This window comes from Perca fluviatilis, chromosome 6 (assembly GCF_010015445.1).
Source record: "Perca fluviatilis chromosome 6, GENO_Pfluv_1.0, whole genome shotgun sequence".
In the NCBI taxonomy this organism is placed as follows: Eukaryota; Metazoa; Chordata; class Actinopteri; order Perciformes; family Percidae; genus Perca; species Perca fluviatilis.
Window position 1 is genome coordinate 30968048 of NC_053117.1, and position 16788 is coordinate 30984835.

Below are 16788 nucleotides of genomic sequence, written 5' to 3' on the forward strand. Positions count from 1 at the left end.
TCTTCTCCAAAAAACGCTCTGAGTGTGTTATGAGCCTTTTTGAAAGACACCACAGGTCCCAGGGGAGACTTGGTCAGTGGCCTGTGATCAGACATACCCACCCAACCATCCCACCCAGTCATCCCCATCCCCACAGCCCTTAACACAACTGCCCACCACCTCCGTTGGCAGGACTGGTGTGCTTTTCCAGGAAGTTGACAATTCTCTCCTCTATAGAGAGGGAGCTCAGTGCTGGGGAGGGGAAAGTGTTGGTGGATGCGCCGGCGGGGAGCGGCGATGCAGGAGGTCGGAGGGGTCGGCTGAATTAAAGGACCGGGGAGGTGGGCGGGAAGCTTCTTCACTGGGGTGAATGAGTTTGCGGTGAGCGCACGGTCAGTAGTGAGAGATGCCACTGAGTTACCCCTCGGTCACCCATGATGTGTTTCAGGCTATAGCCTACTAACCGCCACACACGCCTGTGCTCAAACAGTGGGAGACGTAAACACACGCACGGCGCTGGGGAAGCAGGTGGGTGCGAGGGCTGGCGCCGTGCCCAGGTTTTTCTTCTTCTTCTAGATTTTGTGTGCATGTGAAATGGGTGCCAGCTCTTCTTCCAAAAAAATCATAAAAGGAACCTATGAACAACAGATCCGTCCGGTTAATCATTTAGCCAGCTCCACAAAGAACGTCTTGTAAAAATTGTCTCTGGCTGGCACACGCTTCAGACAACAAGGCAGCTTTGATTGCTACGATAGAAACTCATCCCTCCGTGTGACCTAAACGCCATCGGAAGACGTGTTGGGACTAAGTTCTGGGTTGAAATATTGGTGCTTGGGATTTCAATTTTTTTTTTTTTTTTTTTAGTTGATGTTTCAAGGACATTCATGCAAGGGTCTATATCTGCATAGATCGGTTTAGCTCAGGGATCATTCTGCTTTCCAATCCGCCTACTCGCCTTTGATGTTTTGAGCTCCTGGTGTGTTGTAGCAAGGATGCCTTGTTGGAATGCACAGCACATTAAGCACCATATTTCAGCAAGATTTTATACCCTATGAGCATAATTTTGTTCTCAGATTCGCAAGGCTTTCCTGCCTGGTGGTGTTCAAAGCAAGAGAGGAGCATAATCCTTTTGGAATTTTTTTTTTTTTTGCTTTGTCAAAGGTGTTCTGAAGAATTTTTAAAGAGTTAAGTAAAACGCGGAAACAAACTTGCTGAAAATTACTTTTTATGTCGACCATTACTACTTTTAATGTGGAAGTGCAAGTGAGGATAGGATTTGTAGGGCGCACGCATATACACAGCTATGCAAACTAAAAAGCTTTCATGCAAGGGGTATATAACATGGTGAGGGCTGGGGAGGGTGAGTGTTTTGGAGGGATGAGGGGGTGATGGTGGTCTGTAACCAGGGCCACCAATAATTCAGAGGGAAAGAGAGGAAAGGGGTGTGCGACAAGGGGAGAGGAGGGGGCAGAAGAAGTGGTTGTATGATCAAAGGCTCAGTGAATTGTGTCACAGACAGACGGAGAAGAATGGCGTTGGATGGTGTGACTTGCATTTTGATTTCTTTGAGAACAGGGGGAGGGAAGCGGGGGTGGTGGGAGTTTTTAGAAGTAGGGCTCTGTTTTTGATCCCATTACCAACTGTTATCAGGTCACTTGTTGGTGAAGGAGACGACCATAAAGGACTGGCAGTGACTGAGCTTAAAAGGTTTTGTGATTTTATGTTTTTTCTCTAAGCTAAAGCAAAACTTAATTTTAGTGGGTGTTTTTTCTGCCAAGTCAAGTTTTTTAAAAAGTGTAAAAATGTGCTTTACAGTCACCTTTAGTATTCATATGAAAGTGTATAAAAATATGTTAATAAAAAAATCAATCAAAGTGCCATGTAAACCTGACACGCAAACAAATATAGTACTGAGAAGATGGCATCATATCAAACAAGCATCCCGTGCGAGATCTTTGTCTACAGGTGGTTTTTCTGAAAGGGGTGGGGGTTGGCAGGGGGTGTGGCCAGCTTGAGTGACAGGTGGAGTTCAAATCCCCGCCAGGATTTCATTGAGAGTGTGGCCTCTGTAACGGGATATTCATGTGAAAGGCTGCCTCCCCCAGGGGGCAGGACAGGCAGGGCAGAACAAGAGCCGCCCCCTTGTGGCACTTCAGGGGCGCCAGATGCCCTTCACCCAGAACCCTGGGTACAGAGGAGCGAAGCAAAGTGGAGCAATGGGGTGTTTCCAGTGGGCTGAGCTTGTGTGATTTGGGGCCTAGCAGGGAAAGCTAGCAGTTGGAACACAAGAGAGGACGGTCTCTGTCATTCTGTGTGTGTGTGTGTGTGTGTGTGTGTGTGTGTGTGTGTGTGTGTGTGTGTGTGTGTGTGTGTGTGTGTGTGTGTGTGTGTGTGTGTGTGTGTGTGTGTGTGTGTGTGGGCATGTTTGCATGTGTGCTCCATACTCTTTTGTGTGCACGGCCAGTAGCTGTGACCCACTTCACCAGATCACCGTCTCTCATCCAAACCAAGCTCCCTTTTCCCCCTGCTCCCTATCCCCACATCCATCAACGCCTACGTCAACATCTGACAAAAAAGAAAAATCCCTGTGGTGGAGATAATGGTGCAATGGCCAGCCTCTAAAATAACAACATGGTCCACAACAACAACACTGTCCCATTCTGAGTGCAAGAGCCCCCGCACAATGGCCCAGTGTTCAGGACCCAGGGGCGCAGGCGGGGCTCCCCGCTGCCATCCAGGCTGTTAGACAAGCAGGAGAGAGAGGTCACAATCACAAAGCAAGCAGCGCTCCACTTCCTGGTCCTCCTTTTGGATTGACTGAGACGCATAGACAGATTGGTCCCCTCTTTAGATCCCCTCCTACTATGACTCGCTGCTTCCTCCCCAACAGCATGCTCGTAGCGTATCTCACATGAAATTTAAAATGTTACCTCAGTCGACTGGGATGTGCGGTATGCGTCAGAGAATTGTTACGGTTTGCGGGAGGTGCAGGTCGAGATATGCAGGTGGAATGGAAACCTGACTAGGTAATGCTCTTTTATCTATGTCTTTCTTTTCTTCAATTTGGTGTCCTTCGAAGGTTGATCATTTATTTGGTATATTAGTATAATATCAGAGCGTGCTCTGATATTATCATACCAAATGTGTATGTAATGGATACCTGTACTGCCTCGCTGCTCCTGCCAGCCTCAGGCTAATATCTATCTTCCAAACAGACATCCAGAGCACAGCGGCTTCCTGCTCACCTATGTTTACGATAGAAAAAGCAGCTTTGAGAAAATGCGAAGTGAATCTGTGAAATGCAGGCGGACAAGGTGACTGCATCCTGTGGGTTTGTGAACAAAAATGTTTTGTGTCAGAGTGGCCTTGCTTCATGTCGACCCCTTTTTGGTTTCCTTACTCGGCTGGAAGGATCGGAGAATGATCCATTTTGTGTCGAAGGCCAAGGGCTGTGAATGAAAATTTAATCTTTCACGTTTGTCATGGTCCCCGTTTGAGGATTCAAGTTAGCACTCTTTTCTTCAAAAGTGCAATTCAGAATCTAAAAGACAGTGTATGTGGGAAGTGCCTGTCTCTTTACTATTAAAGATTTCATCCATAAGGCAGAAAAATGCTACACTGTGGAGCTCAGTAACGGCACACGTTGTCCACATTCCTTCTCTATGACTCTTCCATAGTCCACCTGATTTGCATTTGACCCCCTTACTCATAGCTAAGTCCTCCCCAAAAACCCTTCAGGTCAGGGGCTTGACCCCTCTGCCTTGTGGCACTGAAGTAACAAGGCGCCTTCTGAATCTCTCTTCAATTGGCCTGTTGCACGACTAACCTGCTCCCAATGTGATGAAGTGGGGTTCAAAGGTCAGGGGTCAGCTGAGGGAGAAGGGTATCTCGGGTCATCAGCAGTGGCCCAAGGCTCGACGCCAAAGTGCTGGCAAATTGGGGTGCAGTGGTCATTGGGTTAATAGGATAAGTGGCCTGCAGGTCAGTTTGGCCCAGTTCTAATGCTAATACAGGAGCTTTGCACTGTTGCCAGGGTGGGGTGGGAATGGATCCAGGATTTTGGGACTCCACATGGTTGCAGTTTTAATCCAACTTTAGTGGATCAGATCATTATTTCATCCTAGTGAATGGCCGACAGCTGTAGTTCTCTACTTGTTGTTTTCATTTTGTTTTTGGTTTTGTGTTTGTATGTTTCATGCCTTTTTTATTGCACTGTTCAGTTCAAGTGATGGCCTGCAGTGATTGTCAGCGTTATCTGTTTACTTCCCTCATGATACGGACGCCTCATGGGACTGCATACTAGCACATACGCAAGATTGATGATTAGATAACAGTCTCTAGCAGTCTCTTGATGTCAAAATGGGATATACAGATTTGGCTGTTTTTTAAATTCTCATTCTGTGTCAACTTAGCTTCTCTCCACCACCTTCTTCACAATCTTACCAAGACCGTCAAGACAACTCAAGTAACCCAGCTGAAGGGCCTTGAGATAGATACTTCTGTTTGGTTTGCAATTAAGGAAGCTGCCACCTCTTTCTTTTTTAGGCCCAGTGAGTGAGTCATTGTGTTTGTGATGGCTGCCATCCTTTAGCTTTAATCTTCTCTAGGCACTTGCTCTATAGAGCTTTTTGGCAAAGAGAACTGGGCCAATTTAGTTGCCTTAAGTGTAATGAGAGGACAAAGCAAGATAGACAGACACTAATCAGACTATGTGTGCGTTGGTGGGGAACCATCAGCAATTTAATAAGACAACATAAAATGCATCCAGTCATTCTTCATGTATGCCCAAACAATAGCAATGGCAGCAACGTTAATCATTTGCAGCAGTAAGCGTAGAAGTAGACTTAACAGACCTTTCGAAAATCTGCCACATCAGCAGATCCATGAAAGTACATAAATCCCAGTTTTGCTTAGCTGCGGCTATTCTTTGAGAGGTCTGGAACGCTGTACAGTATGTTTAGATCCTGCATGATTTTGCCGCACACAGCGAATACTTCAGACATCTAATGCTCTTAAGCTCTTATGTTTCATTATGGAAAATAGGTGACAAGTGGATTATAAATTGTTGCACTCCCTCAAACGAGGGGGAGCAAATCTATAAGCTGCGGATGCCAGGACCCTCTAAGTTGATGCATCGTGTGGGGCAGCTTTTCATGTTCTCTTGAAACACTGCACATTGATTGTTTTTGTTGCTCTGCATTAAGAACTTGAGACCCAAAATGCTGTTTAAATGTCTTTTCAAAACCTTCAGCCAGTTTTTGTTGCATCAGCGATGCAACTTGGTACCTTTTTTAGATATAAATACTTATCTATCACTTTTGTCTTCTTTCCAGATGCATCCTTTGGGACTATGTAATAATAATGATGAGGAGGACCTATATGAGTATGGCTGGGTTGGAGTGGTGAAGCTGGAGCAACCTGAGCTGGACCCCAGTTGTCTCACCGTGCTGGGAAAGGTAAAAAAACTGGTTCTATTTGCTATGGATGTTCAGAAATTAATATTTGCAAAACTACACAATACAGATAGAAAAACGGCTTAAAACATTTTACAAGGGTCAGAGAAAAACATGCACCCCACTATGCTACACTTGTCACTTCGCATTAGAGGGTGACACGGGAATCAATTGTCGCTCCCATCCCGAGCTCATGAAAATACTCCCGTCATATCCCGATCACGTGACTGCCCCGTCCTGCAAAATCCCGAGAGAAAGACTACCGAATCCCGTCCCGCTCCCGCTTCGTTCCCCATGTTGTCTAAAGTTATCAGACTCTGTTGCCCCCCCTGTAGCATGTTTGGTTAATCGCGGTCAAATCACTGAGGTTGCCTCGGAAATTTTTTGGCTACACTATACATGTATTACCTAGGCGATTTCTTTACGTAATGCCTAACGGAGGTCTTCGTTCTCACACTCAAAACACACATTTATCGATTTAGGGTAGGTTAGAAGAATCGCTGTCTGCGGCTAGCAGTAGCCAATCAACAAACATATTGTGAGCTGTAAGTGGTTCTCTTTTCTAAAACGAAATGCCTCGCAATCTATGGGCACACTCACGCAGTGTCATTTTTTTATTTGATCTCCGGCTCCGTCCCACTCCCGTTGATTGCTATGCTCTATGCTCTATATGCCCTATCACTTTACCAACAGGGGAGTCCCAAAAAATTGTCACCCTCTACTTTGCATTCACACGAATAAGTATTCTCATCCGGGTACCCCGGTCGGCGAGTTGGGTCGTGCATTGAAATAAAAACCATCTCAGCTTCGTTATAAACATACTGAAGTTAGGACTATGAAGAATTGCTTAAGTTGAGACAATATTTAGAATATATAAAAATGCTGTGATTTAAGATGAAGGATACTTCTTCATTCGTAGCATGTTGGAAGATTTGCCATTTCTATCTAAAAATACAGGGTACATTTTTATTTTTTTTATTTTTTTACAGCTCCAGACAGTTTTCCCATGAATACTCAGAATAATTGTATTACTATTTGGCTGTAAACACAAATCTTAAGGGTGCAGTTCAGCATACACAACAATGCTATCAGGTGTATTAAATGTTTGGGCATGAGATGTTTTGGCTCCATGAGCGACGAGCAGAAACATGCAGACAGCGTGGTGATTTGTGTATATAGATGGTTTGCTAACCTTTTGCTACACTGAAGTTAAAGTAAAATCTTTCCCTTGTACTTCATTAAACCCTTTTTAAGGATGTATCTTTGATCTTTTGTAGTTACAGAGACAATTCACGGAAGGATGATTTAGTTTTGTGTTGTTTCTTACTATAGAATGAGGGTGAACTGAATCCCTCCCTTGTCTCTCACCACCCCTCTGTTCCCATCGTCCCTCCCTCAGTGCTCCCAGACCCCTCTGGAGTCTCGGAGTGGTATTTTATCATGCTTTAATTAAGTGTTCCTCTTAATGGAATGTACCAACATCCCCCGGAGGATTGGGGGGGGGGGGGGTGGCTATAGTCTCATTTATCCTGTGCATGCCCGGTGACAGACAGAGAGCAGCCCATTCATAATTTAAGGAGCCCTTGTACCGTATAGACCTGCTAATGGTGCACTTCCCTTGGTGATGGTTGCTGCTGCCTAGCTGATGCATACTTATGCTGAGACCTGAAAACTGACCTAATTTTCAGCACTCAAATGCCTCTTTCATTGTAGTCAAGGATACATCATTGTCACAGGTGGCTTCACTTACTAGTAAATGGTCTTCATTAAGGTCAGTGTTTTGAGGAGAAGTTTCCAGAGGGAAAGCAAGGGAATTATAACTGGTTTAACTTGTTGTTTACCATTTACCACTACTATAATTGTCATGGAAAATGATACTGTAATGATACTGACAGTAAGAGTGACATGGGTTCAGTCTATAATAGAAGAGCTATGTTTTTTTTTTTTACCGAACCCGCGGCCGCTATGTCAAGGACTGAGCCGCTGTATGTGGGCATGCGCTCTACCAGGTGAGCTACCCAGTCGCCCATGTTATTTTTAATAGTAGGTAGTGAACATTTAAAGGGGAACTCCACTAATTTTACACATCAAAGTTTGTTTACAGGTCTCGGGGAGTGCTAGTGCATATGTAGGCAAACCTGGTATAAAGCCAGGAAGCCGTGTGAAGATAAAAGTTGGGTTGCATTGCGAGTAATGTAGGCACCAGGAAGATGAATGTGCGGAATTAAAAAAATATCTTTGGTTCTGCTGCATCAATTTTGATTGATTTGTTTTTATAACTGTCCATGTTAAGTCTGACAATGTTATAGGAGTGCACAGCTAAATTGGTGGAGTACTCATTTAAGTAATCATACCGATATGGTCCATGAACCTGATCACTAGTGTCTAGCTACAACACCAGCACATACCTCTGATGGGATACTAAGTAAGAAAAGCTGAGATCGAGAAGCAGGTTGTCAGTTTAGTTCAGTTGTTGTTGATGAGATTATCGTTTTATTGGACATTCACAAAGATTGCAGAGATGGGAGTGGATGGCTACATGGCATGTGCCTTAGCCAAAGGAGCCACGAGGACACCCGGGAACCAGAAAGCCACACCTTCCGCTCATTGGAACCAGCCAAATCACAGCGATAATGACCTTTTTATACATTCTGGGTTTACTGTTTTGCTAAGGGATGCTGTAGTGAGGATAGCAGGAACCTTGACCTTTTGGGCTCCAGCCAGCCTCCCTAACCTCTAGACCACTCTAGTTTCCTCTGTGTTTATTCAGCCAGGACTATAATTAGAGGAGGGAAAGCCCATTGTTGCATCTTGACAGACCCTCGCCTCAGGGCTTGAACACAGCTGGGTGCTTTGCGTTGGCACCGCCGCTTTTGCCAGGCCAGACAGTGCAGTGTTTACCCCCTGCCAGTCTGCTTACTCTGCCCAGCCAGCCAGGCCACCATGCCCAGCCCCAGTCCGGATTCTATGCCCACTCTTACACACTCACCCCGCCTGGTCTGGCCTTGTGCTCGTCAGCCCACGCCCCCCTCCCGCCCTTCCTGACTGTCCCCTGACTGAACCCAAGAGCCCACTCCACTTTGCTGCCACTTTGCCACCAACAGTGTTGGGGTCTTGTCTGGTCAATTTAGATTCCATTCAATTACAGGATCCCAGTGAATGCACAAAACGGAATTGTAGGAGAGAAAATGCTGTTTACGCCAGTCCATGTCTAAATATAAAGTGTCTGGGAACACAAGGCCCCCCAGCTGTGCGTAGGAGATGGTCAACATGTAGCAACGGACTAACACAGAAATTCTACACAAGACATTCCTTTTAATGCCATTGTCATCACTATTATATCAACAGTGGGATTTTAGCTAAAGTTAAATTAATATGCTTAGTGACTCAAGAATCTTAGACCGCTCTGTTGCAGAGAGATGCTCTGAAATCAGCAAATATTAGCAGTAGAGGAAGAGGAGGAAAAGAAGTTGGTCATGCCGGCCTTTTGAAGTCCGCGTGCAAACCTCACCAAAGTGCTGGTGTGTCACATATATGTACACAGTTTTTTCCTCCACTTCCTGTCTGGTTCCTGTAAGAGCTGCAGGGCTGTTAAACCCCTGACTTCTGTGTGCCACAGCAGTAGCCCCTCCCCCAACAGCAGGAATACCATGAGCAAATCAGTTCCTACTGTAGCTAACTGTGTTTGAGACACTCTTTGAAGTGGTTAGTCTGAGTAATGGTATCCTATGTGGATTACACTGCACGGTGCCCTAGTGCCAGTAGACCAGTACTTGCTTCTCTTTAGTTCCAGCTTGTCATGTCTCCCCTTTCTTATAGGTGTTTGTAAATGTTGTAAATCATGCTTACACCTCTGCAACCATGTATCCGTTTTCAAGTTGAACTAATTATTGCAGTCAATAACCTATTTTTGGTTGTCATTTCCTCCCTGCTGCCTGACTTTCTCAGAACTGGCCCCCCCTCCCTTCTTCTCTACACTGTCTTTCACGCACATACGCTGCAAATTTTGGCAGCTTCTCTGGAATATGAAATCATGCCGCTGGCTTTCATTGGTGGCCCAGGCTGGTCAGGGTCTTTGTCACTGTGCCAGTGAGATATCTCTTCTTTCAAGTACCGCGTTGTCAGTCCAATGGCCTCACGGGGCCTTAGCATGCCGGCTTTTCCCCTTTCATCCTCCTCTGGCTCTCATGACATCAGCCCCCAACCCAAGCAAGCCGGGGGAGGAAAGGCAGAGTAATGGAGTGGTGGCGGGTAGAGAGAGGAGTGGGAGTTAGGAGGACAGAGGGAAGGGAGCGAGGTCGGGGGTTTGGCTTCTCAAGGAGATGACGAAGGCGAATGTGTCTGGTTTGGTAAGTGGGTGGCTGGGATTTGTGTCTCGCTTGGTACAACTTTTTTTTTCTTTTTTTTTTGTACACACATAAGCAGAAAAATGCGACCCATCCTCCCACACAGCCCTGCTGCTTGTGTAAAGCAAGCCTCTTGGCTGGCATAGCATGTAAAGCTCCCTGGTATGTGCTTGTTGTGTGTGGCCTGGCACTGCCCTTAACCAGCTCGTCTCTGAACCACGATCAGTTCCACCTTAAACGCCAGCCAAAGACAACATTTCATCGCAGCGGAGCACAACTGGCCCGAGACCGGTTGCTACAAAGCACTCAAAAATAACTAGAGCAACGAGAAAAAAGGTTCAAGATCTTGAGATTGACATATCCTCCCAGAAATAAAGCGTGCTCCTTTTAAAGTTCTTAGCCAGATGCACACATCCATAAAATGTCTTCGACACACATACAAACACAATCCTAAAACCGCAGTTGCCATGAAACAATGTGAGATGGCAGAGGAGTGTGTCTGTGTGTCTTTTTCTACCATGGCCCTCAAGTTGGCACTATGGGACAGCAGGCCAGAGCAAACAGCTGCTGCGTCTTAGTGCTAAGTGGCTTTTGGACTCTACCCGTGTCTGGCATCTCAGCCAGAGCTGCTGTGTGTGTGTGTGTGTGTGTGTGTGTGTGTGTGTGTGTGTGTGTGTGTGTGTGTGTGTGTGTGTGTGTGTGTGCGTGTGCGTGTGCGTGCGAAGAAGAGACAGACCTGTATTAAAAGAAAGAAATGGCAACAGACAGATGAGTGTGATATTGCGGGCGACTGGCTCCGAGCCTGCGGCCAGGTTAGCTGTCCTACGCACTCAGGTGCGTGCTCGAGGTCGTCCCGAGGCCACGGCAGTGCCAGTAGGGTGTCAAGCCGCAGGGGCTTGTTGTGAAGAAGCTTCAAATGCTGGATTGAACTGGCTGCATTTTGGCTTTGTTTTCAGACCACTTCTAATACAGCATGTTGGCCTTTTATGTGTAGGAACAGGAATATCAGTGGGATGTGCGTATATGTGCACGCATTAGCTCATCCACTGTTTATCAGTCTGGATAAGAGGAAGTAGAAGGCTGGCAGATCAGCTTGTGTTGTGATGCAGACGGCTGAATGACTCACCGGGTCTCTCTATCATCACTCTCTTCTCACTCCTTTTCCCTTTTCATGCATTCTCTTTCATTTTCTGCAAAGACCTTAGTGAAGCAGAGCGCATTGATAACAGATAGAAAGAAAATTGCGGTAGTTTTACACTCTGCAGTCTCCAGAGTGTTTTGTTAAATTGCAGTGAAGCCACAATAGTGATTGATTTACAACAGTGGCTTTTGTTCGATACAGATGAAGCTTTTTTTTTTTTTTTCCCTTCAGAGTTTTTAAAAAGAATGCTTTTCATAGCGGAGCCATAAAGATGCTGGATATTGATGAGACAATTTTTCCTACGCTTGTGCTGTAAGTGATGGCGCTCTACTTCCTTTCAGTTGAGTGCGGCAAATTGAAAGTCAGTTTTGGGTTGTTAAAATCAAGGGTATAATGGAGGCTAATGTTGGAGTAACTTCTCTGCCTTGTCAGATCCAGAAGTTTTCAGCTCACTTTTATTTGAGTTCCCCTTACTCTAAGAATGTGCTTTTCCGCCATTGAAAGATGTTTTGTCAAACTCAAGAGTTCTAGAACATATTTCACACATTTTTACCACGAAAACATTCAAAAAAAGTTCCAGGCAGTTCTCGTATAGAGATTTCACATGATTTTAAATTGCATCCACACACTCACTAAAGTACCAAATATCAATTGCCCTCACAATTTTTTTTTTTGGTGCCACATTATCCCTTTAAATCAAATCACAAAGTTACAGGACTGAAAACAAACTTAAGCAATGTCTAGCTTATAGACAATTATATATATATAGCAATAGTCTAGCTACCCTTGCAACTTCTAAGGGGTAAAATGGACAAGCTAACTCTTTAGCTTCCTCTCCACCTGCCCCATGCCCCAAACATCCTGAACAAACACTTTCAAACACAGCAGCATGAAGGGAGGGATAGAAAGAGAAATAAAAAAAAAAATTAGAGAGGAGGAGAAGCAGGTAGAGAAGAAAAAAGGGGGACATAAAAGCTTGTGAAGCACGGAGCACTCAGGGGCCTGCCTCTTGGGCTCTCCTTTCATGTTTGTGTACGCCTCAACTTGCTGATATTATCTTGGCCGCTCTTCCTGGCGGGGTGTCGGGAGAGGTTTCCACTGTGACCATGCAGGGGCCTCTCTCCCTCTGTTTCTCTCTCTGTTTCTTTATGTCTTTCTCCCTCTCTCAACCCCCTCTCTCCGGCCGTGTTGGAACCCTCACCCACCTTCCTACTTCAATCCCCAACCCCACCCTCTGCAACAACAAAAAAAAAGACCCTCCTAAATCACCGCTTCACCACGTTTCACAGCGCTTGGAGGCACCCAGGATCCCACTGCGCTCGTTTCCATGGTCACTGGGAAGCTCCTTGTGTCATGTGGCTCAAAGTGAGCCGTCCCTGGGCCGAATTACCCAGATTTCAATGGGAGGCCAAATGACCATTATTAGACTTCACAGCTCAGGCTCCTATTTAAAGAGAGAAGAAAGGAGCCCTGGGGACTTAAGATGAGAGAGAGAGAGACGGAGGGAGAGGGTGAGGTGAGCGAAGAAAATGAAAAAAATAGAAGCAGAAGAAGACAGGAGGGTAAATGAGAGGAAAGTTGGAGTTGTTTCCTTTTTATCTTTTTCCCCACCCTTACATAGATTTTTGTTCTTAATCACAATTGTTATTAGAAAGTCAGAAACCAGCCACAGCTAAAGCTCTCCTGTCTGTCAAGACGGGGCGGCGCTGGATCAAAAGATGAGCCGTGGAAAAAGTAAATCTTAGAAAAGATAGGACCAGACATCCACCCACGTCAACCAAAGCCCTGTCTTTTCTCTCTTCATCTCCGTCTAAGCCTGTTGCTTTGTAGGGGAATGTGCTTGTGTGCATGAGAATCCTCGTGTCCCGCGCCACGCTGTGTATGTCAGGGCCATGTTGGCTTTATGGCTTGGGCCCACGGCCTGGCACAGAAGCTGAAAACTGAATCTCCCTGGTCCCCACACAGCTAACCTGATGCCTCTTCCCACTACCGAGGATTCCTCCACTGGAGGGATAGCAGGGGTGGAAATGTCATCCTGCTCTTGTGGTTGGAACTTTCTTTTATGCGCAGCCAGGAAGGCAAAGTTGTGCCTAGCGCAAGCAGATGGAGATGAAGGGGGGTGTGTGTGTGTGTGTGTGTGTGTGTGTGTGTGTGTGTGTGTGTGTGTGTGTGTGTGTGTGTGTGTGTGTGTGTGTGTGTGTGTGTGTGTGTGTGTGTGTGTGTGTGTGTGTGTGTGTGTGTGTGTGTGTGTTCTTGTTTAACTACATTCATGGGGTCGACCGGGAATACAATATACTTGTGGGGTCCGGACAGCTTTGTGGGGCCAAAATGCTGGACCCCACAACATTAAAGGGCAGTTTGAGGGTTAAGAGACTTGGTTTTAGGATTAGAATTGGGTTATGGTTAGGCTGAGGGTAAGGGTTAAGGTTAGGCATTTAGTTGTGATGGTTAAGGTTAGGGTAAGGGGCTAGGGAATGCATTATGTCAATGACAGGTCCCCACAAAGATAGTGAGACGCTGTGTGTGTGTGTGTGCGTGTGCGTGTGCGTGTGTGTGTGTGTTGCCCACGCTCTGAGACAGTGAGGTAATGGAAGAAGAGAAAGAAACATGGAGATAGGGAGGGGGTGAAGTATGGCAGAAACTGGGAGAGACATTAGCATAGTTTATCGGAGACCAATTAGCACGATATAACAATCCAATTTAATGAGACATCTGGATATCTGTTGTCTGTGATTTTGTTACCTCCATAAGAAGTTTTTAATTCTTTCCATTAGAATTTTTTTTTTGTTTGTTTGTTTGAAAAATCTTAATCTGCAAAGTAACTGGCTATCATATACATGTAGGGGGGTAAAAAGTACAATATTTCCCTCCTAAAATGTTGTAAAATAGAGGTACAGTACCTCAAAACTGTGCTTAAGGACACTACCTCGTGAGCCCTGGATATGATCTGGTAGTAGGTGCATCATTTCTGATGACGAGGATACTGTTACAGGAAGATGACTTGCTGAGATAAGACAACAATGAAGGTGTTATATTGGAGTCGTAGATGAGTGAGCTAAACACACCTGATTATTGCACCATCTTGCTGCCATGCTTTTGTTCAAATCCTATTTGCAGTCACTAATGTTACCTGCTTTGATGTTATCTTTATTGGGACTCAACAAAAGGAAAAGGTGCCTGCTATGTTTGGTGAAGAGATGGGCCCAGCCAGTAGTTTACCATTATAAGCCATATTCAAACCATATCAATGGTTTCCTGTATTTTAGGCCAGTTTTGCATTTTTTTATGACCAGTTCAACTTACAAAAATTAGATTGCTCCTGGGCAGTATTTAATTTGAATACTTTTTAGAGGCCTGCAGAGGTGACACCTAGTCATTGGAAAAAAAGAAATACGCTGCATGTGTTCTGCTTTCCTTTCAATCATCACACATCCCCGTAGACTTTTGTTTCGAGGTTTCGAAGCTGGATTACTTAAGGGGGAAGTGACATCACTTGGGTCGGTGTCGGTTGGGGCTGAAAATGAGAATGAAAGAAATCTTGGGGTGTGGAGTTACATCAGGTTTACACTGGCCGCTGAAGCGCCGTGATTGGCCGTGATATGTTCAGAGAAGGCCGAGCAGCCGCCTGGCTGTTTTCATCACTAGCGATGCATTTCTGCACGCCGGTCATCAAGCAATTCTGCACGTCTGCTGTTTCCTAATTACACATAGAGCTAATATAAATCTGTGTGTGTGTGTGTGTGTGTGTGTGTGTGTGTGTGTGTGTGTGTGTGTGTGTGTGTGTGTGTGTGTGTGTGTGTGTGTGTGTGTGTTGCTGAAATAGCCCCATGTCACTGCTGTTTGTGATTTGTTTTTTAGATAGTTGATACACGTTGACACGTTTTAATATTTCATCATGTAAAAATCTGGGGAATTGAAACTCCAGGAGAACAGCAGGGAGAGGGGCACGCAGGAGATGCATATTTATTAAATAAACTGTTCATTGAAGGTCTGCCAAGAGTGCAATGCTAGATCAGTACTCGGCAGTACAAACCTTTGCTTAGATATAAACATTCGTTGGCTATAATTCAGCTTTGACAGTGACGGTTACTATCAAAAGAGTGACAGTGTGTCTGAAGAAAGTTCCTTCTCATTTCAAAGAAATGAAGGACCCAGTCAGCTTCTTCTCCAGCACTTTGTTTTACATGATTATCTGCATAGAAGGAGGTGAGAGGTACAGTAAGAAATGAGGCAAAATGGGGGTTATAGGGCTGAGTCCTGACCTGCTCTGCCTTGTTTGCCCAGGGAAGGAAGACAGCAGGCAGCATCAACACCCCTCCACCAGGATAGAGTATTACGAGAGAGAGAGAGAGAGAGAGAGAGAGAGAGAGAGAGAGAGAGAGAGAGAGAGAGAGAGAGAGAGAGAGAGAGAGAGAGAGAGAGAGAGAGAGAGAGAGAGAGGCAACAGCAGCACTTCTCTATCATGCAAGCAGGGACACGGTCTCCTAAAGCAGCTTCAAGGCAGGGAGAGATTAGAGAATAACTGTACGACTGCAGACAAATTAAGGGAAGAGTGGCCGTTTAGTGAGATGTCTCGGATCTGCTACATTTGGATTATAGTGCATGTTCACACTGTAGCATCCTGAATAAAGAGACAAATACTGCTATGTTGCTGTGTTCGGATTCAGAAATGTCAGTGTAACCCTTTATCAGGCTGTAGCTTTGTTGCTAATGGTATAGTAATGTTCATAATCAACATGCATGTAGTTAAGAATTGATTGAGCTGTCAATGGCAGGTGCACCTGTATATTTGAGTTTTGTTGTCGGAGCTGGAACTAGGTGTTTTTTTCTAGGGCTGCGACTAACTATTATTTTCATAGTCGATTAATCGGTTGATTATTTCCTCGATTAATCAATTTGTTGTTTGGTCTATAAAATGTCAGAAAATGGTGAAAAATGTGGATCAGTGTTTCCCAAAAGCCCAAGACGACGTCCTCAAATGTCTTGTTTTGTCCACAACTCAAAGATCTTCAGTTTACTGTCACAGAGGAGAGAACAAACTAGAAAATATTCACATTTAAGAAGCTGGAATCAAAGAATTTTTACTTTTGTCTTAAAAAATTACTCAAACCGACTAATCAATTATCAAAATAAGAGTTGACAACTAATCGATTAATCGATTCATCTTTGCAGCTCTAGTTTTTTCTGTGATTAACCATTTTTATTTTTTAACAACATACAAAACAAAACTTGTAACATGAACACCCCCCCCCCCCCCGCCCCCGTTATCACCATCCTCCCAGACAAAAATCAAGAAAAGATGACACAGTAACTACGTTTGTACAATATTCAAGACCATTCAACAAAAATAGTAACAAAATAGACAATAAAACATAAACCTAATAAACATATGTATAAATGACAACACCATAAGCCCCTCATACACGTCTCTCCCCAGCACAAAGCTTCTTAGGAGCCCTCCAGAAAGCTCTGGTACTTTCCCCATTTTCTAGTATAGACCTCCAATCTGGCAAACCGTTTTATATGACATTTTTTCAAACGCTGTGACCCGAGCCATCTCACAAGCCCACTCCTGGATTTACGGCACCCCTTCATTCTTCCATCCTCTTAAAATAATCTGTCTGGCTATCATTAAACTAGTCTGGGCCCAGCTTCTTATGTGCTTATCCATCCCATTTAGGATTGACCCATCTCCCAGAACAAATAATCTTGGGCTGAATGGAACCAGGATCCCTTCAAACTGACATAGGTTATCATGTATCCCGGTCCAAAATTCCTGGACCTTATGGAACTAGCTGTTTTTTGAATGTCCTCTGGTGCTTGACAGCTTTCATCTCGTGAAAAATATGGTAATTCAGATTTTTCAATA

The 16788-nt window shown here is 44.8% G+C and overlaps 1 protein-coding gene across 3 annotated transcripts in view; it reads left to right on the forward strand.

Annotated features, from left to right (window-relative positions):
• Nucleotides 1-16788, forward strand: part of znrf3 (zinc and ring finger 3) — a 78552-nt gene that overhangs the window by 39302 nt on the left and 22462 nt on the right. For all 3 annotated transcript variants that reach the window (XM_039802150.1, XM_039802151.1, XM_039802152.1), the window contains exon 2: nt 5313-5435. In XM_039802150.1, the coding sequence (XP_039658084.1) occupies nt 5313-5435 (123 nt within the window). The remainder of the gene's footprint in view (nt 1-5312; nt 5436-16788) is intronic.